The sequence below is a fragment of the Montipora capricornis genome, chromosome 2 (assembly GCF_036669925.1).
Source record: "Montipora capricornis isolate CH-2021 chromosome 2, ASM3666992v2, whole genome shotgun sequence".
NCBI lineage: Eukaryota > Metazoa > Cnidaria > Anthozoa > Scleractinia > Acroporidae > Montipora > Montipora capricornis.
The window spans coordinates 27,369,757-27,394,756 of NC_090884.1; the positions used below are offsets into that span (position 1 = coordinate 27,369,757).

Below are 25,000 nucleotides of genomic sequence, written 5' to 3' on the forward strand. Positions count from 1 at the left end.
TTTCATTTGAGAGTAAACATTAATTTTGGCGCCGAAATTCCTGCATCGAGATTCTGCATTTGTGGAATTCGGGCTAAAGATGACTTTAAGTTATTGCACGAACGTAAATTTCATTCAACCACCCTTCTATTATTCTTCCCTCCTTCAATCCATCTAATCCCAGCCTGTCCTATTCCATGCATCCATCCCTTGTATGTAAGCAATTTGTTGGTCTCGAAGAAAGTTGTTTCCTGGCGCCAGTTGTTCAAACGATGAATAGCGCTATTCGCCGAATACCTTCACTATCCAGTGTACAAGTCAAGCGAAACCAATTCCGCTATCCAATGGATAGTGATTTATCCGGTGGATAATGTTATCCACCTTTTCGAACAACTGGGGCCTGGTATCGATCAAACTAATAAGGCATCATGTTTGTTTTTTTCAGGAGTTTGGATGAAGGGCGATATTCCTACCTTCGTCAGGTGAGTAATGCGACGATAGCTCACCAACATTACATGACGCCCGCCAACAAACACAGAAAGACCATCGAAGGGCAATATCCCTCAAAGCAGTAAGCCCCAGATATGGAAATGTGTTCTTACAAGCAAAGAGGAGAAAATCCGCTTAGACCACGCAGGATGCAAATCGCAAACTGTAATTTATGGTATGCGTTTTGTCAACTTCTCTTCATTCGGAGACCGTATAAACTTGAGTGGAAATTATAAGGTGCCCAACTGACAATATTCACCTAGAAAAGATGGCAAACAAAAGTGGATTATATCTGTTGGAAATCATCCAATCGAGCGGGTAATTACACCGCAATTTCAAGCCGCCGATACTGCGGAAAGGTTGAATATATACGATCTTCAAGCACTGCCCCCAGCTTAACCGCGAATACCAGTGATCCATATCTAAGAAACACCGTAAACGTTTCCTTCCCGAAAAACTATTTCTGAAGCTGTGACCCGCTTTTTGGAACTTAAGCCAACACTGAGTGTCTAATCCAAGGCTCCTTTTCCTCACAAAGAGTGCCACCCTAATCCTAACCTAAAGCTTATTTAGCCAGCAAGCACAACTGCTCACCTAACTGGATAACCGACTGTGTAGCAAACTCAAATAAAATGATGGGCTTTAGCGAGAGGAGACATTACCCGAAAACAACCTTGCGGAGCAGAGAAGAGCACTAGCAAACTCAACACTTATATGACTTTGAGTCCGGAAATCGAACCCGGGGACACATGGGCTCAAACGTCTTCATACGCCAGTCCTGCTCTCCAAGCTGTTGTATTGAGACATTTCTCAAGCAGGTAGTGGTTCATGATTTCCTTCCATCATTTAAATTCTTTACTTTTCTTTTTATGTACTCGTGACTTCCTAGTTTAGACGGCATCTTTTCAAATTGACTTTTTGTTCTTCACCAGCCATTGTACAGCTGTAGTTCCGTACCACATACAGTGCTAATGTTCTTTATGTAGTATTGGTCTACGCTTCTCTTCATTCATTCTTTCTTAATTTCTTTCTTGGTATTTATCCGGTTTTGTGCTACAGTATTATTTTCTGTTCCATTTAATTGTTGTCCTAAGCCTGCATGGTTGTTTGCATGAAAGCCCATTAACTTATGCAGGATGAGTGTAAACTTTGGTTTCATTTGTTCAACTTTTTCAAGACTCAGACTTCCTCTGATGTAAAATTTTGCCGAATATCAGCATTGAACAACATTTGGCAGTAGACAAATAAACTCTTTGGTTTATTTTTAATCTGGACTAGATTAGCGTTAATCGGCTTTTGAACAACCAGGCCCTGGTCGTTGGTTGTGTTGTGTTAACAAGGTGAAATACCAAGAATCAAATCCTTAGATCAATAAAGTAGTTTTGTTCAACCGGTCTACAAAATGAAAGTTAGATAGCATATACGATTGCGAGTCCTTCATGCATACCTAAGTCCTTCATGCATACCTCAAACCTTATGGACGGGCACAGAACAGAAATTTCCACGTCGACGTTTTTGCTTTTCTCCACTACCCTAATCCAAAAGCCCCTCGAAATCGACGGTGAGAATTGTGACCCCCCTCCCCTAGGATCAAAGACCCATGACATTCATTTGTGTTCGTTGTTACTTCTTCATATTGTGAGCATGTTCTTCAATGTAAACTCCACTGGCATTGTATGAACCACACTTTGCGTTGGTGTTTTGAAAGCCAGCTTTAAGTGGTTCTTTTCATGTGGCATCCTCTTCCAATTCCCATCTTATCATTAAACTAATGCTGCATCCTTAAAACTTCGAATGATGAGATTCTTAATGTCCTTGTGGATTGCGGATTGCTCTCCCCAGGTTGTCACTGTTAAGAACTTTCCTTGCAAGCACTTGTGTTACCAGAGTTAAATCGTGCCCCACAGAACTTGATTCAAACGTTTGTATTAATCTTTTCTAGTTGATCCTTAATTGAGTATATTATTGACCCACAAAAACCGTTTCCCTTGATTAAGAGTTTTGTTGTTCAAATATGTCGGTAAAATCCTTTTAGGAAGAGAGATGTGGTGAATATATTTCCCTTTCTATCATTTCACTTTTGGGCGACTGTAAGTTTGATTTCTTTTCACCTTTTTAGAGGTACGCATCGTTACCAGAGCTATTTTCAAGAGATGTAGTGCTTGAGGAGCTTGGAGTTTTACCTGACGATCTACAAGGTTTGCAATAAAGTAATTCGATTTCAGAGAAAGATTGTTGATCTGCTTTGAGTCAAGCTGGGTCATAGCTCTTGCTCCTTTGGATTGGTCGCGTAGAAGATTAGACGGATCCGATCAGTATCGAGGTTTGCGGAAATTTAAGCATTGTACCTGGCGAAGAAGCTAACCTAGCAGCTAACAAAGCAAACTTGCGTTATCAATTTATATGTACCTTTGAATGGTCGTTGTGAAAGTAAATAATAAACTAAGAAGCCGGTTACCGAAGGCTATCGGCGCGTATAGGTATGTGAATACTTGCGGTTCTCGGCTTGTTGGCAGGCATTTTGTCGTTGCCAACCAAAGTCCTTGCAACGTTGGAATCGCTTCGTTTTTAGCAAATATGTTTGCCATCGCTTTCACTTCGTCGACATTCCCAGATGTAGACATTTCGTGCAAAATTAGGTTGTGTAGATGACATACCAATGCCAGTGTGAGAGATCAGTTGAATGATCTACATTTTCTATTGCAGGGTTTTACGTCGTGCATTATGATACTTTCCACGAAGCTTAAATTTCTACTCTTTTAAAACTAGTCTCTCTTTAAATAGCTCTTTTTTTTCTGCTTTGTTGTCGTAATGTTGAATAGACCATTTTCGAAATATCAAATATTCTGCTTGACAGTGAAACACGTTGGAATTGATGTGGAAACTATTTGCATATCATCCACTTTCCTTTGTCTTTATCATCTAAACCTCCCTTTCAAGCTGCATTTTAGTATATCGAAAAAGGCCTATTGGCTGGTCATGGTGATTTGATAATTTTGTTGTAGAACATCTTTTAAAGAGGAGTCAGAGTGCGACCAAACTTACGGTATGTTCATAAACGCCGGGACCACTAGGCGACAAGTCTCAGCGGCAGGTCTCTGCGACAAGTTGCTCCGTGTGTACTACTTGCAAAACAAGTCGCTGCGACACGACGCGTGTTCATGGGGTGCACACGCAGTGATCTCGTATGGGGGGAATGTGAACTAGTTTTCTAATTCAATGTGGCTGACCATATGACACTCTCTCATTGGTTCATTTATATTTTGTCGCAGCGACTTGTTGCCGGAAGTGTACATGTATACACGGTGCGACAAAGCTGCTTTCACTAATTTTGTCGCTGCGATTAGTCGCATGGATTCAAACTGGTTTGAAACCGTGCGACTGATCGCGGCGACAAAATTCTGCCGCAGCGACAATTATTTTCATGAAATGAACCGTGTCACACAAGGCGAATTGTTGCGGCGACTTGTCCCGGCGACCTGTCGCAACGACTTATCGCCTAGTGTGTCCCGGCCTTAACTGTAAAACTCTAGCGCGAACCGAAAGCCCGCTCTAGAGCTGCGTGAGAAAAGATAGAGATTGGCATGATTGGCACACTCGTTGTTGTTTGCTTACGTTCTCGTCAAAGCCTTAAATTTTGAATTATATATAATTATCTATATTTGCAGAGGACGGGGTGGAAATGCCCCTAAACATGTGCTGCCATGCAGCACGATTGTTATATACTGCCCTTACCTTCTTCGTTGCTAAAGTTCTCTAGGGGTGTAAAACGAAAGATGTTTTCTTCTTTGGCCAAAAGGTTCGTTTGGAGCCCGTTGACGTGACGTCAGTGACACGACCCATGTTGACTTCCCTTAAGAAAGAAACGGCATTGTTGTTTACTAAACTTATCCTCTTGTAACTGTACTCTGCTCTTAACACATTTGTTTTGGTTGCGAAACATGGCCTTTGCTCACCAGCAAAACCCACTGTACGAAAAAAGCTTTGTCCATGTATCATAAACCGATGGAGTTTCGAATGAATGACGAGTGAAAGCACACTATCCCGAAAAAAACTTTGGCCGTTACTGTTAATCCTGAGCCGAAGGATTTTGGGAATTTTGCACATCCGAGTATAATCTGAACGGTGTCTGTAAAGACTCGCACATATTTTTTCTTACTCTTTCTTCCAGGATGACGAGAGGTTTCAAGAATGTGTAACAGACGAGATAAGTGATGGAAAGTAAGATTTATACGATTGTGATCTGAGAGATTTCTTCGCGGATCAAGTTCATGCGTGAAAACGAAAAAAGACTGACACAAATCCACGTTGAAAAACAAAATTAAACAAAAAAAGCTTGAAGGACCGAGGACGACGTTTCTTTATTCAAGTGAACTGAAAACAAAGCCAACGTTTCCGTTTACAGTGCACCCAAGTGAAGGGTGCATTTATTATTGAATATTTTGATACTAAATAATCGAACTATTCTTTTCCCAGCTAATTTTCTCAGTTAAGTTATAAATAACAATAGCTTTCAAGATTTTCAAACTCTTTAAAAAACAACTCGCAAAATCTTATTCAGCGTAGAAAACGTTTTAGAGTATTTCAGGGCATAGACTGAACGAGGGAGTGAATTTTCGTAATTTCGATGTGTTTGATGCAATGGCTGCGTGAGAAAGGGGCAAAATTAATCGAAAATCCTTTTCCTCAAAATCTCTTTGCTCTAAAAGCTCCAAGGAAACGCTTGCTACGCAGATGATTGAGATCTTCCTCTCTCTTTATTTCAAATAATGCCTTTAGGACTGACCCCAAGCAAACACTTCCTATGTTGGCATGGTCCGCTTTCCTTCTTCATTTACCCTTCATTACTATCATCAGTTTGGGCCTAGTGGTGGAGTGTGCTCAATGAGTGCCAAAGGCTGTAGCCTGGGCTTGTAAAGAATATTAAGTAATCCAAATTGGCCACACAAAACAAAGAAAATTGTCAAAGAAGCATTGGTAAGGTAAAATCGTCTCAAAGTAACGGACTCTCATTTTAGGTCGCGTGCAGAATCCCACGCCTCTCAAGACCTGATGAAACTTTTAACGCCAAGACATGGAAGAACTTCGGTATGACTGAAGCGTAAAAACACACCCGGTTATTGAGTCTAGTCAGATCTTTTCAGTCCTTGATTCACAGTAGTTTCGTGTAATAGGATACTTAATATCAGAATGTGCTTTTTGCCTTTTTGTCATGATTTAAGGATACAGAGCCAGTTAAGCATATCACCTTCACGGCAAACGTTGGACTAAGATTTGCGTTTTGCCAAAAAATCGAAGAAACTCGTTTGATATGAGCTCATTTCTTGCGTGTTAGCAGCAAGTAATAAGTGACTTTTCAAATGAAAGAGACGACTTAGAATAGGATAATTTTGATGCTTTAAGGACAAGAAGCAGCCTACCGTTTCTCGTAAACGCGATGCTTATTCTCTCCAATATGTGAAACTGTATGTACTTGACTGTGGCCATAGACAATAGATTTCATACCCCGAGCCTCGAGTCGAAATGTTTGGGAACGAGTTTCGGGTAGGTAAAAAAAAAGTGTTCAATCCCTCGGGACTCAACATGGCCGGCGCGTGATTAAGGCCCATAGACATGATATGAGTGTGGGAAGATCATCGCTGTTGGTAATTACTGAAACAGTCGCAAAGAAAGCCAGAAAAAAATCCAGGCTCTTGAACGGGAGTCGAACCCAAGACTTTGCAATTGCGCTGCAGTGCTATACCTACTGAGCTATCAAGCCAGCTGGGAGCTTTTTTTCTTTTTGTTGGTGCGCTAGGTAACAACGCCGGTCAAAATGAAGTGTGCGCGCGCGCGCACTTAAAACTCATTTTAAATTCATTGCGCGTCACAATCAGTGCTGCGTTGTCTTTATATATGGTTTTCACCTGACGTCATAGCAGCCATGTTGGTGAACAGAACAATAGAGAAAAAAAGTCTTTTGGGAATTTGACTCTATTATAATGAAAAACATGAGCCGTAAATTGCCATTGTTTTGTGCACCAACATGGCCGAATTTTCACGTGATTGAAAACCGTCTATTCACTCAGGTGCAAATTCAAGTCAAAGGCTGTTTTTCTTGTGTTGTCCGTGATTCTAAGTTGCCGCGTCACTTCCCGTCTTTGAGCGTATTTCCCAAGTAGATTAGATACCAGTCTCGTCCCCAGAGTCCGCTTTTCTTTTGGTCAGCACCAAGAACAAGCTTAAGGACTCTGAAACAACAGTGGTTGTCAACGGTTACAAAAATCCACCTTCACTACGACTGCTCATAAATTGGAAGTGGCCAGAATCTGTGTTCTTGGTGCTGACCAAAAGTAAAGCGTACTCTGGAGACGAGATTGATTAGATACACATTAATCTTGCCTAAGATCCTGTTGTCTTATCATTCAAGGAAAGACTTCCAGATGAAGAGGAAAACGATGATCTCCCGCCACTGTTACAGGTGTTTGTTTTTTGTTTTGCCTTACAGCGGCTGTTACAGCGCCACTGTTACAGGTGTTTGTTTTTTGTTTTGCCTTACAGCGGAAGTCTATATAACCTATAATCTGCCATGGCATAGGCCCATCAGTTTTCGGTATTATGTATTTTTAGGAAAGCTACTGCTAGGTTTTTGACGTTGTTGTGTTCCTTGCACGATCCATGATTTTGCATTAAGCACGAGCAACCTCGTGCGGCCGCTTGGTCACAGACCAATCAGAAACGTTGTGATCATCAGGCCCAATCTGATTGGCCGTAATTTGGCGGGAACCGTGTTCTAAATTTAGATAATCGTCACTTCTGGGTTGTGGATTTCTACTTATAGTCCAGAACATCGAAGGCATTCTCGCGAAACTTTTCGCAAAAAAACTAAACGTGTTTCCTTTTGAGTTTATTTTTTTTCTTTTTGAGTCTAAGCACTCATTTCAAAAAGGTTAGTGTTAAATTATTGCGACAAGTATCAACAGTATTTTATCAACAGTGCCTTCCACCTCTGCGACCCGGGTTCAACTCTCGGCCCCGAGATCGTATGTGGGCTGAGTTTCAGTCGATCTCAACCTGACTCCGAGGGTTTTTCTCCGGGTACTCCGGTTTTCCTCCCTCAGCAAAATCGACTCACAGCCTATTTCATCAGGCTGTGGTGCTGTGCTCCGAGGTCATACATGGGTCGTGCTCAGGGGCCGAGCGCCTAGCCGGCAGCACAGCTCCTTCGGTCCGATCTCGTTGAGCCGCGCCCTTAGCAATTCAGTCTCGGACTGCGAGTAAGGGTGTTTAGTATGTCACGTATTTTTCACGTTATTTCAAGTACCTCTATCAGTCAAACCCGTTGGGCGAGTGGTAATTGCGTGGAGTGTGTGATGAAGGGGAGATTTGCCAAGAGTGCTAAACGGTCACAAATGGATTCAACAGATTCACGGCTGTAATCGACAACTTCAGCATAGCATTCAATACGTCGAATATTTCGCGAAGATCGACACGAAATTGCGAGTTATCGGACTGCCGGACATGGAGTATTTTCAATATCCTGTCCGGGTGCCGGACATCTAGACACAATTTTTTCCTTCTTCCCGAATGTGATCATGAGTGCCCGCAAATTGAAAGGTTGAAATTCAGATCGTTGTATTTGTCTTCTCTCTAACCTGTAATGTATTCGTTTAGGCTCTCGCTCGTTACAGTACAATCAACAAAGAAAAAAATCATAGAAGAGATCGAAGATTTCTAAGGGATCAAGAAAGTAAAAACGAAGATGATGATGTGGCAAGCGTCACTTCCACGGTCATCTCAACAGAAGCGACTTCAATAGCCAACGATCCCACCGTGTTGGATGAAAAGTAAGAAACTCTGCATGTTATGAAGAATGACAGATGATTTGACACTAAAGCCTAGTTTTCACTAGCGGCGCATGCGCAAGCACAATTGCAAGCATAGCAGCTTTTATTTCACCGAGAAAACGGCCTCGCAATTATAAACACTGGCGTGTTTACAAGCACAGGGATCAAAATTTTTCCTTTTCTTGTGCTTGCGCTTGTGAATGTGTTCGCCTGATCCCGTGTGAAAACGAAACACGGCATAATCACAAAAGCATCTAATACCGTAGTCTACGTCGTTCCATATTCCCTGCGTCTGAGCACTTGTGTCTGCTTATGGTTATCTCGAGGTTCGTTTTCACTTAGCGTAAGATACTTATGCTTTGCGCTTGTTCTTGCGTCTCCAGTGAAAACCAGGCCTAAAGCTGTTAGAGCGGTTTCCATTAAGAAGAGAAAAGTATGAAATTGTTTTGCCTTTTCTTGCGTGACTGCAACAGTGATTTAATTGGCTTAAAAGATGTTGTTGGCTTAAAAGAGTCCGCGAAATAGATCTGAGGATTCGTTTAGAAAAAGCGCTTAAAGTTCAAAATAAACGAGACGTCTTGAGGGTGCTGTCTCTTATTTACTGCTTTTAACCAAAAAATGAAGCGCCATATATTTAATTAATGAGGGAAAAAAGTAAAGCTAAGCTTGCGCTCTAAGAGTGATCCTTTTCCCTCGCTCAGCTCCGTTTGTATTTTATTTGCTGTACTCTCTATGGCTTATTTATTTGTTTTATGCATCGGTTGGGATTTGTGGACGTAATTGAAATAAAAGACTCTATATATTTAACTACGTTTCACGTTTACCAAAACCTCGATGTCGAAACCAAGTATCATAGTTGGATTTGCTGTTATCTTTCTTTTTCGGTGATAAGCAAAATTAACATGAAAGCTTATTTTTCACATTGGCGGCTTGGGTTGATTGAGTGAACTGAATTGAGAGTGAAAATAGACCTTGATGATCTGCATAGGTATCTTCTTTCAGGAGTCGAATCTATGGCCAATTTACACACCTTTTCATATTTAGGGAACCGAATTCCAAAACAACAAGAAAGACATCGGAGTAAAACGTTGGGCATAGAAAGGTGTATATAGGAAAATGGTCAATTCGGGAAAAATTATTCATCCACTCAGTGGGAATAGTTAATAAACTACCAAGCTATCCATTATGAGCAAGGCTGTTGCCTAACAGGAGCCCGGTAGCCTGGGGCTCCCAAAGAATAGCTCTGGGCGCCTTAATTTTTCACAGCAACACCTTTCACTTCATATGTTGGGCTCCTAAGTTCTCAGCGTTTAGTTCTGAGGGCCCCTTTAAAATTTTCTTAGGCAGCAGCCTTGATGAGTATTTCGGCCATATTTTCGTGATTTATATACAGTTTAGAAACACTAATGTCCAGTTGAGAGGAATCGTTGCGTAACATTGTTATGCATTTTTTAACCAAGCAAATCCTGAGCCTTCCTTTTCTCCCCCCAAATCATTAGCCCTTGAAAATTGTAGTGAAGCATTGTTTTTTGTTTTCTTTTTTCACCTTTCAGTATCACAGAATTTACTGGTGAAGAGGTATTTTCATGAAATCATTTCATATGGTTCAAGAGATTTCATTTACTTTGGTTTGGATAGTAAGCCAGTCACATGGTATCTTACGAGAGCTTCTGCATGAACGAATAGCTCTCCAAAAAAGAGATAAGAGATTTCTTGTGAATTCATGTTTCTGACCCCGGAATAGTCTTAAAGGAATGCCCCCGGAATATTAAGGCCTCTGGTTCAAACAAGCACACGTGTTACTGAGACAAAAGCAAATGAGTACATTTTGACAAAACCTGAAAGACCAGACTGTTTTATTTGGAACTCGGTCCCTTAAACTCCGTTAGACCTAAAAGGCATCATTAAGAACATTCGTGGTTGTCGATTATTGCACCTCATTTTATCTTAGTATATATTCCACTACGTCATTGTAATTAAACCGAAGCTTCTTCATAATTGTTAACAACCTTCAGAATACAAGGAATCCCAGTTACTAATAGTGAACTTCGTTTTTATGCTCTAGCATCCACAACCGGATGTTGTATCCTTGCGACTACCGGACAAGGTAGGTTCATATGCCGTGTCCCGCAACTTACGCACTCATACCCGCATTCCTGACTCTGGTGTTTTGGAACGGATGCGCCGTTGTGCATTTTTGAAGTCGTTTTATCCTAAGCAAAATCGCGATCCTGAAGAAAACACCTTGTCAATATTAATAAATAGAAGAAAGAAACCAACATTTCTTTTTGTTTGTTGTTGTTGTTCTTCTGTCGATTGCTCAACTACCTTTATAACATGAACACTGATTTCCCCAACTTCCCGTGATTTTTTTTTTTTAACCAGAATCCGTTTTCTTATTTGTTATATTCCTTATTGACAGTATCGCCTCCGTTAAAAAGCACTTTCCTTCTTTTTTTTGTCTCGTGGAAGACACATTTTCAAGAGGTTAGGGCGTTGGGGTGTTCTCCCAGCCGAATCCACATCAGAGCATTGAATCAAATCCACCCACGCTTTGTAAAACGCGATATGGTCGTTTCTTTACAGTTTTGTTTGTCATCGTTGCATTTTTTAGTATGAATAGTGACTGCACGCGTAACGGCACACCTTTTAGCTTTAAACAACACCTTTTAGAAATAATTTACTGTACTGTTTATTTTGTTTCCTTCTGCAGTCTGTCGTAAGGACTTCAGATGTTCGGGTGTCGAATAGAGTAAACAAAGAGTCTCTAACGCTTACAAGATATTCTACAGTCTATAATGACCTTACAGGCGAGGTACAATATCATTTATAATCAAGCCCTCTCCACTCTCATTTGTGTTCGTTTGAAAACATTTTTTAAGTGCTTTCACTGAGCTAACGTTGTCACCAAAATGCCTGTGAAAACGTTATCTTCAGTAGAGACTGTCGGAAACGCATCAATTGTTCTGGAATAATCTGGCTTCAAATGTGCAAGAACAAAAGAACGGAGTCGAGATTCCGCGAGAACAATTAGCCTTTTTCTTGGTTTATAACAAAAAATGAGAATTACTTCCATGAACCTCGGTTCTGTTCATTTTTTCTTTTACAAATCGAAGCTAGTCTACTGAAATCAGTTTTGAGAGTTAGAAAATTCACAGGTCACAGTTACAGGTCATTGTTTTACCTATACTAAAGCAACCCAAAACCTTCAAATTGGCTAACCTTGGGCCTAATGACGCTTAACTTGTTAAGGTTAGCGTTAGTAAAGGTTTTGTAACAAGTGACCTGTACTTTAAAACCGTCCGTTGCGCATGAGTAAAGTTCTGTTTATTTTGTTCTTGGTTTCTCTAAAATTAGTTAATATGCTTGAATTGTGAGCTTAAACTCTTTCTCCTCACACTGTGATTCAGATTGACGCACCTACAGTCAAGTGGTTGGATAAAAATCTGTTTATCGGCGAGGAAATCAAAGAAGTTTACGAAGAAATTACGAAAACTATAGGAGATAATCACCTACTGTTTGATCAGGTATGTCCAATATGATAGAGGTAGTTTTACGAAAGAAATTGTTGAAGATGGAATACTTGTCGGTTCTTGAAGAAATGATATTTTCCGTGGCTACTCGGGGATGCTCGGAAAAAAATCCGAATTTTCCTTTGCAGGAGTTCGTAACGCCCACGAGGGCACCGAATTTTAAAGTTGACGGTCCTTTATTAATAGCTTGTAATGGACGTCTTAATGGTTGTTTCGGAGTTAAACAAGAATAACGATAATGCCGGAAACGAAGTTGTCCTCTGAAAAGATATCTTGCATGTGTTATCGTAATAGTCTCGCAGTTATTTTCAATAAAACATAACGTGAAGTCAGTGGTGTTTCCGTGAGAGTTTTTCTCACAGGATATGGAATGTCTCCTTTATCTGTAAGCAAACCCACTGTTGGCCTATGCCAAAGCCTTAAAATCTTCCTTGGAAGGAGTCACTGAACCGGTACAGTCCTCAAACTTTCAAAATATGTACACGTCTTACCGGCGTTTCGTTAAGACGATGCTAACAGAGACAACATGCGAATACAAAACGGTTTTCTCGATCGCATTAAGGTATCGCAATTGCTTAAAAGCTGGTTGTGTCGGACAATTAGGGTTAGGGTTAGTTTGTTATTTGGAATTTACATCATTGAATACTTGTAAATTGTTTTCACCCCTGTGGATAGCTGTAGTACGCTGTAGTACGGACCAAAATATGTCTGCAAGAACTCTAAGTTGCTGTTCTTGGAAGGAAAATTAGACAATTGTAACCTGCTTTTATTAAGACTGATTAAGGAACGGTCTTGGTGGCGGGAGTATGTTTGCGATTTCATGTATTTTAACTTGCTGCCACGTAAATTTAAGAAAATGGCAAGAGGTTATCTGCACCAGGTAGTGGGTGGTTGCCAGTTTCGATCTTAACACAGGCGTTGTGTCGGTTGCAGGATGCGTACGTGGAAAAGAGTGCAAATACAGTAGATGTCACGCTTTGTACGTCGTCTACTTCGCTTTACAAACCTCGAGTTGAGCGGATCGTGAATAAACATTTGAAACGAGATTCTCCACCTCCGTGGGGAAAGGACACAGCTGAAAACTGGAGAAACAGGTTTGAAAGAACACTTCAATACGATTATGCTTTTCTCTTGACATTCGTCACTTTAAGATTGCAATAAGTATATAGACACGGTTATTATGCTATTAGCAAGGTTTGTATTCACAAATTCACGTCATCCTATTTCTACCAATAGCAAAGCTCCTCCGCACACATATAAACCTACAACAACCACAATTCCTCTATTCGCTCTCACGAAGGGCTAACGCTCGAAACCTCAGCTTTCCAAATCTTTCACGGTGGTTATTCGACCTTTATCAACTCGTGTGATAAAATCAATTTCTGTTTCAATCTCCCACCGACGCAGTACCACAGTTTCTTTAGAAACTAAAATTTTGTTCAAAGCAAAGCAAAGTTTGTGGATGTGAGGGAACAGATATATTGTGAGCATTCGAGTGTTCATGTCCATTAATTACTTTGCAATACAAGTTAACTAAGGGAGAAAAAAACCCTTGGGGTTTCAAGGGGAATTAGATACATGAATTATTCATAATTGAACGTAAGTAGCAACTGTATTGCGTCCGGTTTCTATCACTTATTGTTTTATGTGGTAATGGACAATCACGTATTTAAGGAACAGATGTTCGGTAAATATGTTGTCGTGCATCTGTTCAGTCACAGATCACAGATGGAGACAAAATGTGGTAAGAACAAAAAAGTGGCACACGAGGCGATTGCCAAGTGTGTTACGATGTTCTTACCACAAAATGACGTTATTTGAATTATTCGGGAGTTTAAGCACGCAACGTATATGACTGACGGACGGCAATCGGAAGTGAACATTTCGCATGTCAGGACTGTAGTGTCTCCCAGAGTTTTAAACTAATCGTCCTTAATGGAGGAAAAATACTTAGCAATGTAAATGTAGTTGTGTAAAGACAAGTTAAAAGAGAAAACAGCTCACTTCCAGTTGCCGTCCTTGGCTCAAAAACGTCGCGTGCTTAAGCTCTGAACAGACGCGCGGCAACATGGAATCTTCTTGTTTTATATCTAGGTGTCATTGCAAATTTATGGCTAGGCCCATAAACTTGCAAAGAAGGAACGAGACCATTACTTTCCCAGTACGGACCGAACAAGCTAGTTAAGGTGTCTTACTACGGTTTTCCGGTAGAAAAGATCAAGATTTTGAAATCTGAGAAATTAAAGCAACAAGATGGCTTTTCTGAAGTGTTAGTCACTGCAGTTGATGTAAAAGGTCATTGTACCTAACAATTAAATGAAAATCGGGGGAAAATGTTAAATATAGTGACCGAGCTCCTGGAGGGAGGACTGGAAATTAGACATTTTAAAGGCCCTTTTCACAAAACCTTGCTCCACGACCAGGGTTTAAATTTTGGGAATTAGTCAACAAAATGAAGACGAAACCGGCAAAATTTTTTTGAAAACTTAAGATCTATCGGACAGTTTTTCAGTTATTATCAAAATAGAAAAAAATCGTCGTTTTGGCCATTTGCGAAAAACCTGTCTGAGAGATTTAACTATTTATTTCGATACATCATTATGTTTCCTCGCTAAGAAAAACCTGAAATTTTAAGGTGGGGTCGTACAGCTAGTTTTTGAGAAAAACGCCTTTGAAACGTCAGGGTTTCCTGTACCCCCTCCAGGAGCTCGGTCAATGTATTTAGCATTTTCCCCTGATTTGCATTTATTTGTTAACTAAATTTTACATCAATTGCAGTGACTAAGGCCCGTTCTGAACGTCGCATTTCACATGCGCCGAATCTAATGCAAACGAGCGAAAACAATAAATTTTTCTCATTTTCATTGGATTCGGCACACGTGAAATGCGACTTTTAAAACGGGCCTAACACTTTAGAAGAGACATCCTGTTGCTTCAATTTCACAGATTCCAAAATCTTGAACTTTTTCTTTGGAAAACTGTAGTAAGCCACCTTTAGCAAGGTTTTTATTATATCGTCTGTCTTGCGCGGGGTTTTATCTATTCCTGGAGTCTTGCCTCTTCGCCTGCTTGTGTTAACGTTTCTAGAGAGTAAAATTTGTCGTGGACCTCCGACATAACTAAATAAAAGACGTTCCTCGCATTTTTCTCTTTATGTCCGAGGAAATTGAAACAGAAAATGGAAATAGTTTGGCAACCTATATACGCTGCTTCGTGCCCGGACCATCTTAGCGGTCCGTATTGCAAAATTCGGACCGCTCAGAGAACCAATCGGAATTCTCCTTTTCATCTCGGACCAGTTTGCCTCTATAATAAAGTAAAGAATTTTAAAAGAGTTTTTGATGACGACGTCAACTTGCGTCTGTCCTCTGACAGATATCATAGGTGAGAACCAATCAAAATGCTTGCATTAGTGAGCTTATTATATAAATATTTTTGCATAATAACGAAGTTATGGTCGCGTCAAAACGTCGTATTCTTGGGCCAATTCATATTTTCAAATGAATTTATGTTTTACTTTTTCCTTGAGTGCAATTAGTGTTTTTTTTTTTTAATTTGAGAAGGTGCAACCAGGAAACGAGTTTCACCAGGATTTGAGGTTTCATTAAAGAAAACGTAAAAAGTGGAATTCATCGCCGCTGATTGTTTTGCACCTGAAAGAATAATCTATATATACAAAATTTAAGTCTGATAGCTCTTTGATCATGAAGCAATGGATATTGTGCGCCATTTATGAAGCAGAGCTTTTTGTCTTTCAGTCACTGCTTAGCCTCTACCTTTGCAAAAGAATGGAATGATACGAGAGTACTTAAAGTGCTTTTCTTTCGTTCTTGCAGCCCAAAATTTGGTGGTCTTGGCAGAGAAGATATATTGCAGGTGAGTTATGTGGCCACTTCTACACTGGTCATGAGAGAAATTCTCGTTGGATGATTTGATCAATGTTACATCTTATCTAAAACCTGAAAGGGAAAATCATGGCCAGACTGACTGGTTAAGTCTGCATGCGAGCCAAGTGGCCCATCAGGCCGGAGCTTATCACGGTTTCCATGGCATGACGCGACTAGGAATATTTGTACTCCCCCCTGGATGGGATGCCAGTCCATCGCAGGGGCCAGACTGACTAAGGACCAAAAATGCTCTTTTGTCGAGACATTTGCAAAGGGTTTGACTTCTTTTGTTTTTAGATAAGGACTATAAACCGTGGGCCCAGTATTACGACACCCGTGTGGGACGATGAAAAAAAAAGCTGGCTCCAAATTGCGGCATCAATAGTACAGTCACTTAAAGTGCCCCTGTGATCAAAAAAACCACTTCCTTTTTTTCCTTCTGATTTTGAAAGTGTGTTTGCTTAACACCTGACCTGACCTGTCAAAATTTTGAGCTTTCATTTTTATCCAAAGGCCGTTTACTTTGAGTGTAAGTTTTGGATTTGACGGTCCGCCATTACTCACGTTCAAAACTGACCGATTGGACCTCAGACGGTTGGATCCAGGGAAAAGTGACGTCAGAGGCTCACTAGCTTAAAATGTCAGCGTGTGAACGCAGCTTATTATATATGCAAAGCGTGAGTTTAAAAGTCTGAAAGCCCAAAACCCCCGTGCTGCATATTAATTCTGCGGCGTACACACGTATTGCAATCTTAAGCTAGTGAGCCTTTGACGTCATTTTCTCCTCGATCCAGCTCTCTCAAGAACATAATGTTAGTAATGGCGGACCATTAAATAGGAAAATTACAGTTAAAATAAAGAGGTGTCTTTTTGAAATCAAGGCTTAAAACGTGGGTCACTTAGTGTTTTGTTAACATAGTTTTGAAATCCAAAGAAAAATGTGAATTGATTTTTTGGTCACAGGGGCACTTTAAAAGTCATGCTATGGCATGCTCTGTACAGCAGAAAGGTTCGTTGGCTCAAAGAAAATAAGATTAGATGGAGCATCTCTTCGGGACTCAAAATGGTTCCTGATTATTAAATATAGTTGCTTATTATTATGGTGTTTAGGCAAAATTGAAGACGGGTGATGATGGGGCCCATGGCAGCAAATCGTACAATTCTTGGCTGGCTTGGTGGCGCAGTACCATCACCACAGATGACTTTCTCAAGTATCTATCAACACAGGTAACACGGATTTGTAGGGTATTTCAACGACGTTTGAAACTAAACGCATAATTCGTAGCAGTCGGATAATGCATCCAATGCTTAGGCTAGTTTTATCTATCCATTTGAAGATTCACTCAGCAGTGGGTTTGCAATGAAGTAGGATAGGAGGTCTCCTTCAAGCTATTAAACCACCAAAATCCGTCCCCAAGAATTGAAATAAATAGTAGGACTCAGCCTCATAGACCAATTTCCATAAATTAAAATTCAGTCCTGAACAAAAAGCATCATCTCGAGGCTCTGGGGAATAAATATAAGGATTTGTATGAGTTTATTCCCCAGAGCCTCGAGATGATGCCTTTTGTTTAGGACTGAATTTTAATATATCGAAATCGGTCTATTAAAGTACCTGCCTAAAAATATACGAAATAATATTATCTTGGCGACAGATAACCCGCGTAGACTGACAACATGAAAAACTAGCGTAAATCTCAAGGACTAGAATGATTTCTTCTTGAGGGGAAATAGCAAAGTTTTAGAATAAAGGCTACTGCTGAAGAGTCTTTTCAAATACGAATTTTTTCCCCTCCTTAGCCACGAATAATTTCTCGTCCTATCCCAACCCTAAGGACACGAAACATAAATGCGTCGCGATTCGAATCAAACTCATTCCATCGGGTTATTCGCTTCTGATGTAAGCTTAGCCATTCGTCTGAGCATCATTGACAGGTTATGCGTCTTCCTAGTGTAGGAACGCCACCAAACAATAGCATATAGTGAGCAAGACAATAGCTGGCGCCTCCGTTGTGGAGGTTCCCAATTTTTTTTTCTTTTGTTCTCCGCAAATCTGCAACTTGAAATGACTAATCCTATGTACGTGGTAGCTGAAATCAGCCATTAATTAGACGTCACTGCTTATCTGCATCACTCTGACGTTTTCAGGAAAACGACTTCATGTCACTGTTGTTCCATTTATATGACTCTGACAACGAGGATGATGATGAAGAAGATGGGGGCGAGGCACGACCGGACACTGTTCAAATGGCGTTAATAAGGTATCTGCTTGCCAATAACGTGCTCCTTAACTCTGCTGCAGCGCTTTCTTATCTCGCAGAACGTCACTTCTTAAAGATTATACTGTGATCAAAGGCAACTGTCTTTATGTAGCTCGAGAAGCTACTTCACACAGCTTAATAAACAGCAAGAGGTCCGGCGTGACCCAAGAAAAACGTTTTAGTAACATTCCCTTCGATCGACATGGGCATTTCAAGCTTTCTTCTTTAAGCTTCAAACTACAGGGACCTTTAGATTCTAGACGAGGCCGAAGACGAGAACGAGATTTTCTCATAGAGCAACAGTGAGCGCACGCCATCCAGCGTCATTTTGGCGGGAAATACGTGATACCGTCGTCATTTTAGTATACGAGGTTTTGCAAAAGTGTCGTGGTGTCAAAACAAGTCAACAACACGGTAGCAGTGTTGGCATTTTTCGATCAGCATAAAGGCTCAGTTACCAGCAATAAGAATAACTGAGCATATATACTGCTAACAAAGAGTAAGGTGAATCGTCCTAGCTATAACGTTTCGAAGTATTTTCGCTAAAAGCGGACAGTCAAAACTCGTTCTCGTCCTAGTCCTCGTCCTAGAATCTAAAGGTCCCTTATGTAGGCATACAAGTGACGATGTGACATACGTGCACGGTACAACAGAGCAAAAATTACATTGAACGGATACAAAGCAAGCGACGTTCCGACAATTTTTCCAATAAAGCAGTAAGTTCTTATCCCTTTAGCGACTGGACAAGACTAACGCTAGAGAATCCTTTTGTCTTAAATAAATATTACATTAATTGCAGGGAAAGGGAAAGAATGTTAGTTGAACTGAAGTCACAAAAAAGTAATTTTACACCTGGGGTGTGGAACGTAAATACGGTTCTTATGGGAGGACTCGGAAATGAACCTGAAATCGACGGTAAGGATTGATTTTTTAGCACGTCAAAGTGTTTTTAAGTCTGAGTGCTTTAAAATAAGACGAAGACGAGCCATAAGAGTTTCGGTGTCATAGGCACATGCGATTCATTTTTCAATAGTTAATCGGGACTGAATACGTATGCAGAGCTCTGCATTCGTGCAATTAAAAATCCACTGAGGCAGTTTAGATAGATCTATTGGTAACATTTTAGAGGACACTGGTTATCCCGTTTTTCAAGATGTTTAATTACGTTATCGCGACGGAAGAGTGCTTTACGGGTCTTATCTCTGTAATGCTTTGACTATTGATCGCCTGTTTGAGGATTTTCAGCCATGCTTGGGTGGAGGCAACTCCATTTTCAGGGCGTCTTCGATTTAAAACTTATTGATCATTATATCAAATTATAGCTTAAATTATTACATATGCAATGATAATACCCCTATCATCTGACGGGTTTAAAGTTTTACCCAATAAGGGGGCACTCTTCCTTTCTCATCATGCCAGTAGGCGCACAAAGCTAAAGACGGGTACACTTGTATTCTGTATGTGTTGTGCTGTAAAAGCTTTAAGTTTGATCCTTTCATCGCTGCTCATCCAATGAGAAGACGTGGCTGCAACAGTACTTTGTTAGTCGCGTTTAGTGTTTCATCTTTTCCACAATATTCATTATCAGTAGAATTGCAAATTATATAAACATTTCCATCGGACTGTTTTAAGCGGTTTGAATGTCCCATGAAGGTTTTCTGATATTATTTTATCTATTACTATGGGGCAGTCGTTAGTCTTGATAGAAACGGCAAAACTGATATAGAATCGATAAAAACGGCAAAACTGATTGGAATAAGTCAGAAATAAGTCCAGCGCCACAGCAGAAAAGGTCCTGACACCTTAACTGCTCGTTATGCCATTTCTTCACAATTCATTGAAAAACGCTTGAAAAGGAACGTTTCGTTTTTCCGCTTTGTTTCAGAGGAAGAGCTCTTGGCTAATCTTGAGGATTTTGGTTCTACTACGTCCAGTGTACAGCAGGTTGTCGGGGCGGATGTCGTGCCCGCTTCAGTCGGTAGTGCGCGATCTGTGGCGTCAAACGAGATTGCCACTTCCATCATGCCTCAATTGGAACTACCTCATAAGGCGAGTCGCACCGCTAGTGCAAAGACTCAGCTTTCTCACACAGCTGGAGCGCGAGCAGACACGGCCAGTGCAAGCGAGGTTCGTTCATCTCTAACTCATTCGTAAGAAGCCATTTTGTGAGATTGAATGCGAAGTCTTTTTTGTCAAAGTGTATTTTACACTCGCGTAGAAAAACATTCTTACACCAAACATTCCCTTTGTAATCTGTTTAAAGAAAGAACTCGAAAGATATGCCCGGGATGGTGTTCACGTTGTTATTGCAACGTAGTCAAAATTCCTGTATAACTTATGGGATTTATTTCGGGTTTTTATATATGATAATGATCTGCCAAGTCAAACCTAGATTGTTTTGTTCTCAAGTGCAGTGCATTAGGAAGGAAAACATTGGCGAGTCTCCAGGTACGAGCAAGATAGGTCTGTCCTGGCAGTCTTGCTCTTTGGCGATGGTGGTTTGAGTAAGAATAAAACGCAAAGGTTATAAACATAGTGAAACGACGTATTTTACTTTGGTGGACGGAAAGTGCTCTCACCACTGCGCGAACAATTCCAGTGTGCCAACTCGATTCTGTTTTGAGGTAGAAGATCTCTTCTTAGCACTGAAATAGGTGTACCGTTTTGTTGTTACCAGCCTGGTACACGCTCCGCGCAAGACCGGTTGGAAAGAGTCTGGACACTCCTTTGTATGCCTGATGCGCAAAGATTAGACATGGCAATAAAATACAGCGCCGAGCCATACAGTACCAAGTTACTTGAGGTGAGATAGAATGTTAAGCTTATTCCTTTCAGGAAATAAAAACGACCAAGAGAAATGCTTGTTAGATTGTCCAGTTGTCAAGTAATTTCTATTTTGGTCAACTTTTAAGCCTTCATGAGTTTTTGTTGGTGAATGTCCTTACCATCAGCTGGACTTTGACAACGACAAAAGTTTTCGGATATGAGCCACCTTATTATCAACAGCTTTTTCTTCAAGTGTGGATTTCTCTTAAAGACCTTACCGCCGGGGATGACTACATCATCATCCGGTTACTTCTATCCCATATTTAAACCAAGAGTCCATGTTAGTAGAGATACTTTAGGCCCGATCCAAACGCCGCTCCGCTCATGTGCCGTTACCTAACTCAATAAAGTTTGACTAAAGAGCGACCTTGGAGCGACGGCTGATTCATACGCCGTACCTGGGTCGAACCAAACTGAAATCCATACAATGGTAGAGGGGCTTAGGTACATGTAAAACTTCGGAGTGTATTGTGGTAGATTATAAATTATCACAATTTATGCGTTAGGCTCGGCACATGACAAGAGCGCCGTGTGAATCACCCGCCGCTCCAACGTCGCATAGTGCGACAGACCCTGCCGAATTTAACGTTGTTGGCCACTCCAAACCTAACCTGCCGAACCAAACTGATTCAAACGCCGCTCTTCTGCCGCTCTTAACTCATCAGTTAGGTTCGGTGCATGAATGAAGCGGCGTTTGGAACGGGCCTTAGTTTCCATGTGAATAAAAAATGTCTTTTACAGCAGTTTTCCTTTCAAGCATCATATTAAACAAGAAAATTTAAATGATTGTGACTATTGTCTTAACATTTATTTTAAGTAACTTTTTGATGTGATTCTTACATGATTAGAACTTTTGCAATGTATCAAACTGTTTTAGTCATTAGCTGTCTGGGAAGTCGCGACAGAAGCTGTATTACAGCGCGAGAGTTTAATGACCAAACTGGAAGACTTTGAGAGAACCGCATCGGATCCCAACAGATTCTTCATTAAAGGTGAACTTCAATTTCATTTCGTTTCACTTTTTGCACCAGTTACTTTTTCCAATAAACAATTTTAAATTCTTGACTCCCCTTTTACGTCGTCAATAGAAGCCGGTTATTTAAAGGGAGTTAGACCCATGTTTTCAACAACCACTTAACCGCCAGACATTTTTAGAAATGAGTTTCTTCAGGTATATAATTGCTTTTCTCCTTTGCCCTTACCCTGCTGACAATTAACGAACCTTATTTACTAGTAGGCTACTTTGTTAGTCACTCATTCAGTCGGTGAATCCTTTCCTCTTTTTCCACCGCAACCTGTCCTTCATTTCTTTTCGTCCTCTTTCACATCCTCCCAATTGGTATCCCTGGTAAGGTTGTCAATGTAGGTTACTGGAGATCTTTCTCGACTTTATCTGCTTTTGTTGGTTCCTGCAGCACGAAGGATGATGCGGTAACCTCATTGTGTCTTATGCAATAGACTATAATCTTCAATCCGCTCTCAGCACTTTTTTTGTCACAGGAGGTAATTCTTGGTGCAATTGATCATCTGTCAGCTTCGCCTTCCATGTTTTATTTAGGCACATGCGTAACATGCGTGTGTAGCAGCCAATTAATCTTCTCTCAAGTGCGTTCTATGCTAGTATTGGCAAAATGACTCGGAAGGCAGTATTATCAAAGAACCGGCTGAACTCTCTTTGAATAATCGCAACAAGAACTATCTCTCTCGCATGAGCATCTTTCCTTTATACCACAAACGTGACCCTCATGACGTAACAAGGTCATTGTTAGCTGTGTCTCTAGAAATGACTGATCACGTGATCACCAGTCAATGTTAAAATTCCGACTCCCTTTATGTTCTCTACCAGGTACAGTTGGCTCGTCAGCTGAGCGAATAAGAGAATCCAGGACAAGAGAATCATTTAACAAGGTAAAGCGTCCTTGAATACACCATTCTCGTCCTCAGAGCCCTGCGTCTCTTTTGGTCACGTGGTCGGCGAAACGAAAGGCTCTGGTCGCCGCCAATACCGGATGTCCGTAAATCTCGGACATCCGGCAGGGCATCCGCATTTCTTTCAAGTTTCAATAATCGTGTGTGAGGGGAGAGAGAATATTGGTATAATGGATGCTTCCACGGTGGATCATTTCGCAGAAGCGCTTCTCGGTTACCAAACAACAAAACAGGATGGTTACGATCGAGAATGATCTCGTTGCAGGAGATGCCATAGGGAACTGAAGCAACGGCGACGGCAACGACAACGTCAAAAATTTGTATATTTAGTAGACAAACACAACAGCTTTTCACACCCTGCACGTGCGTGTTTCATTTTTGTCCATTTCTTTGCCGTCGTCTGCAAAACCACAACGCGAAACACGACCTCGTACCCAGGGCGCTTTTCCCTGTCTTTGAGTGGGACGTCCCACCCAAAGCCAGGGAAAAGCGCCCTGGGGACGAGTTTGCGTGAAACAGCCAAATTTGAGGTTTTATCAAGGACGTCAACACTTGAGGATTAATTTTCATTTTCTTCCCTAAATTAAGCGCGTTCCGACTAGTGTCATTCTTGAAGAACTACCACACCCTTATCCTATGAAAAAGGTTGAAATAGTTACGAAGTGGTTACAATAACGCGAATTCATATCATGAGATGACGTTCTCGTTGCGGTCGCCGTCGGCGTTGCTTAAGTTCTCTATCGATTTCACAGAAACTTGTGCGCATTTTTACGGCTTAGTCGCCATATTTCAGAAGTTCACGCCATGCGAGCTGGAACATGTAATGAGTAGTACTTGTAATTTCAATTTGTTCCACGCATACAATTTTAATAAGCCAGTGAAAAAATTTGCATTTTTTTGGATGCGACCAGAGCCTTTCGTTTCGCCGACCACGTGACCAAAAGAAACGGAGGGCTCTGGGAACGAGAATGTGAATACGCCAGGGAGTTTTTGGATGTGTGAAAGATATATATGAAATACATCGTATATTATTGCACTGCGGGTATGAAATCAAATGAAACCATGTTGCCTCGCTCGTTGGGAGCTCCCAACGTCAGTTCTCAACGTCAGTGGTTTCATAGCTCAGTTGGTTACAGCATCGCACCGGTATTGCGAGGTCGCGGGTTCAAACCTCGTTAAAGTCCTGAAATTTTTCAGGCTTCTCGACGCAAATGAATTTGCGCTCATAACTGCGAGGCAACATGGGTTCATTTGAATTGGTGGGTGTGTTTGCGCGCTGTGCAAGAACGTGCTCGTCGAGCCTCTATTTTTAAAATCCCAAATCGGAAGGAGTTGGAACCAGTCACGCCACCTTCTTAGCCAGATTGTTTTAATCTTTCCAGTCAACTGTATATGTGTTGTCTTTAATGTATGCCTAACATTTTGTAAAGTAGCTATACCTGATAATTCCAATTCCCTCCACGTTGTAATGCGCACAGCAGACTAGAGAGGTCAACGCATTTTAGTTCAATCATTGATATAAGCTCATTTCTTTCAAAAGATTTGCCAAAACCTTCTTTCTGTGTTTCTGTGTTTCATTCGTGTGTTTCATGCGTGTTTTCATGCGTGTCGTATAAAATCAAATTACTGTCTAAACGAAAACTGGCTGAGAAAGGATGAGACGCGTTTCTTTTGCGTCTTGACCATGAGTGTAAAAATGCCTCCTCGGTGTTTTTATTCTCCAGTTAAGGAGAACTTGAAACTGGACTATTCTGAACGGAGTGGAATGTTTAAAAGAGGTGGTTATCTGCAGTTTTTTGGTCTTAAACGTTAAGGATATATAATAATTCGGTTTTCTTTTAGCGCTTGTCCAAAATTGAGATTGATGTGAGAAAAGCAGTGACGGATGTTCAACGTCAGTTTGGGGATACAGTCACATTCCAGGTATGTCATTCTTACTTGCTCCAGAAAGGAATTGTTCTAAGAAATGTTAACGTTGGTACCTCCAGCTTTTGAGAAATAAGGAGTTATGGCAACGGCGACGGTTACCACAACGGCTTCTCCGCAAAATAATTACATCAATGGTCTGATGAGAGAAAAAAAAACAGCGTATTTTAAAACAATTCTCTTTTTTCTTCAAAACATTTTGTATCAATCCTGTTACATGATACTGTAACCTCCCATATGAAACAACTTGAACACGTTGGGAGAATCACGGCGGAAGATTTAAACTCTTACCCTGCTGCGACCGAACGACTCCAGGCGGCCCAGAAGATTACTTAACGAAATTC

The 25,000-nt window shown here is 40.9% G+C and overlaps 1 protein-coding gene across 1 annotated transcript in view; it reads left to right on the top strand.

Moving 5' to 3' along the window:
- The window catches only part of LOC138039220 (coiled-coil domain-containing protein 87-like), a 48,695-nt gene that overhangs the window by 18,425 nt on the left and 5,270 nt on the right, over positions 1–25,000 (top strand). Inside the window, exons 13-33 of the mRNA XM_068885425.1 lie at positions 425–461; positions 2,588–2,666; positions 3,474–3,514; positions 4,640–4,689; positions 5,487–5,556; positions 6,878–6,928; positions 8,122–8,294; positions 9,848–9,872; positions 10,360–10,401; positions 11,008–11,109; positions 11,705–11,821; positions 12,761–12,921; positions 15,664–15,703; positions 16,825–16,941; positions 17,863–17,975; positions 18,775–18,890; positions 19,861–20,102; positions 20,653–20,778; positions 21,679–21,793; positions 22,648–22,709; positions 24,573–24,653. Of these exons, the coding sequence (XP_068741526.1) occupies positions 425–461; positions 2,588–2,666; positions 3,474–3,514; positions 4,640–4,689; positions 5,487–5,556; positions 6,878–6,928; positions 8,122–8,294; positions 9,848–9,872; positions 10,360–10,401; positions 11,008–11,109; positions 11,705–11,821; positions 12,761–12,921; positions 15,664–15,703; positions 16,825–16,941; positions 17,863–17,975; positions 18,775–18,890; positions 19,861–20,102; positions 20,653–20,778; positions 21,679–21,793; positions 22,648–22,709; positions 24,573–24,653 (1,960 nt within the window). The remainder of the gene's footprint in view (positions 1–424; positions 462–2,587; positions 2,667–3,473; positions 3,515–4,639; positions 4,690–5,486; positions 5,557–6,877; positions 6,929–8,121; positions 8,295–9,847; positions 9,873–10,359; positions 10,402–11,007; positions 11,110–11,704; positions 11,822–12,760; positions 12,922–15,663; positions 15,704–16,824; positions 16,942–17,862; positions 17,976–18,774; positions 18,891–19,860; positions 20,103–20,652; positions 20,779–21,678; positions 21,794–22,647; positions 22,710–24,572; positions 24,654–25,000) is intronic.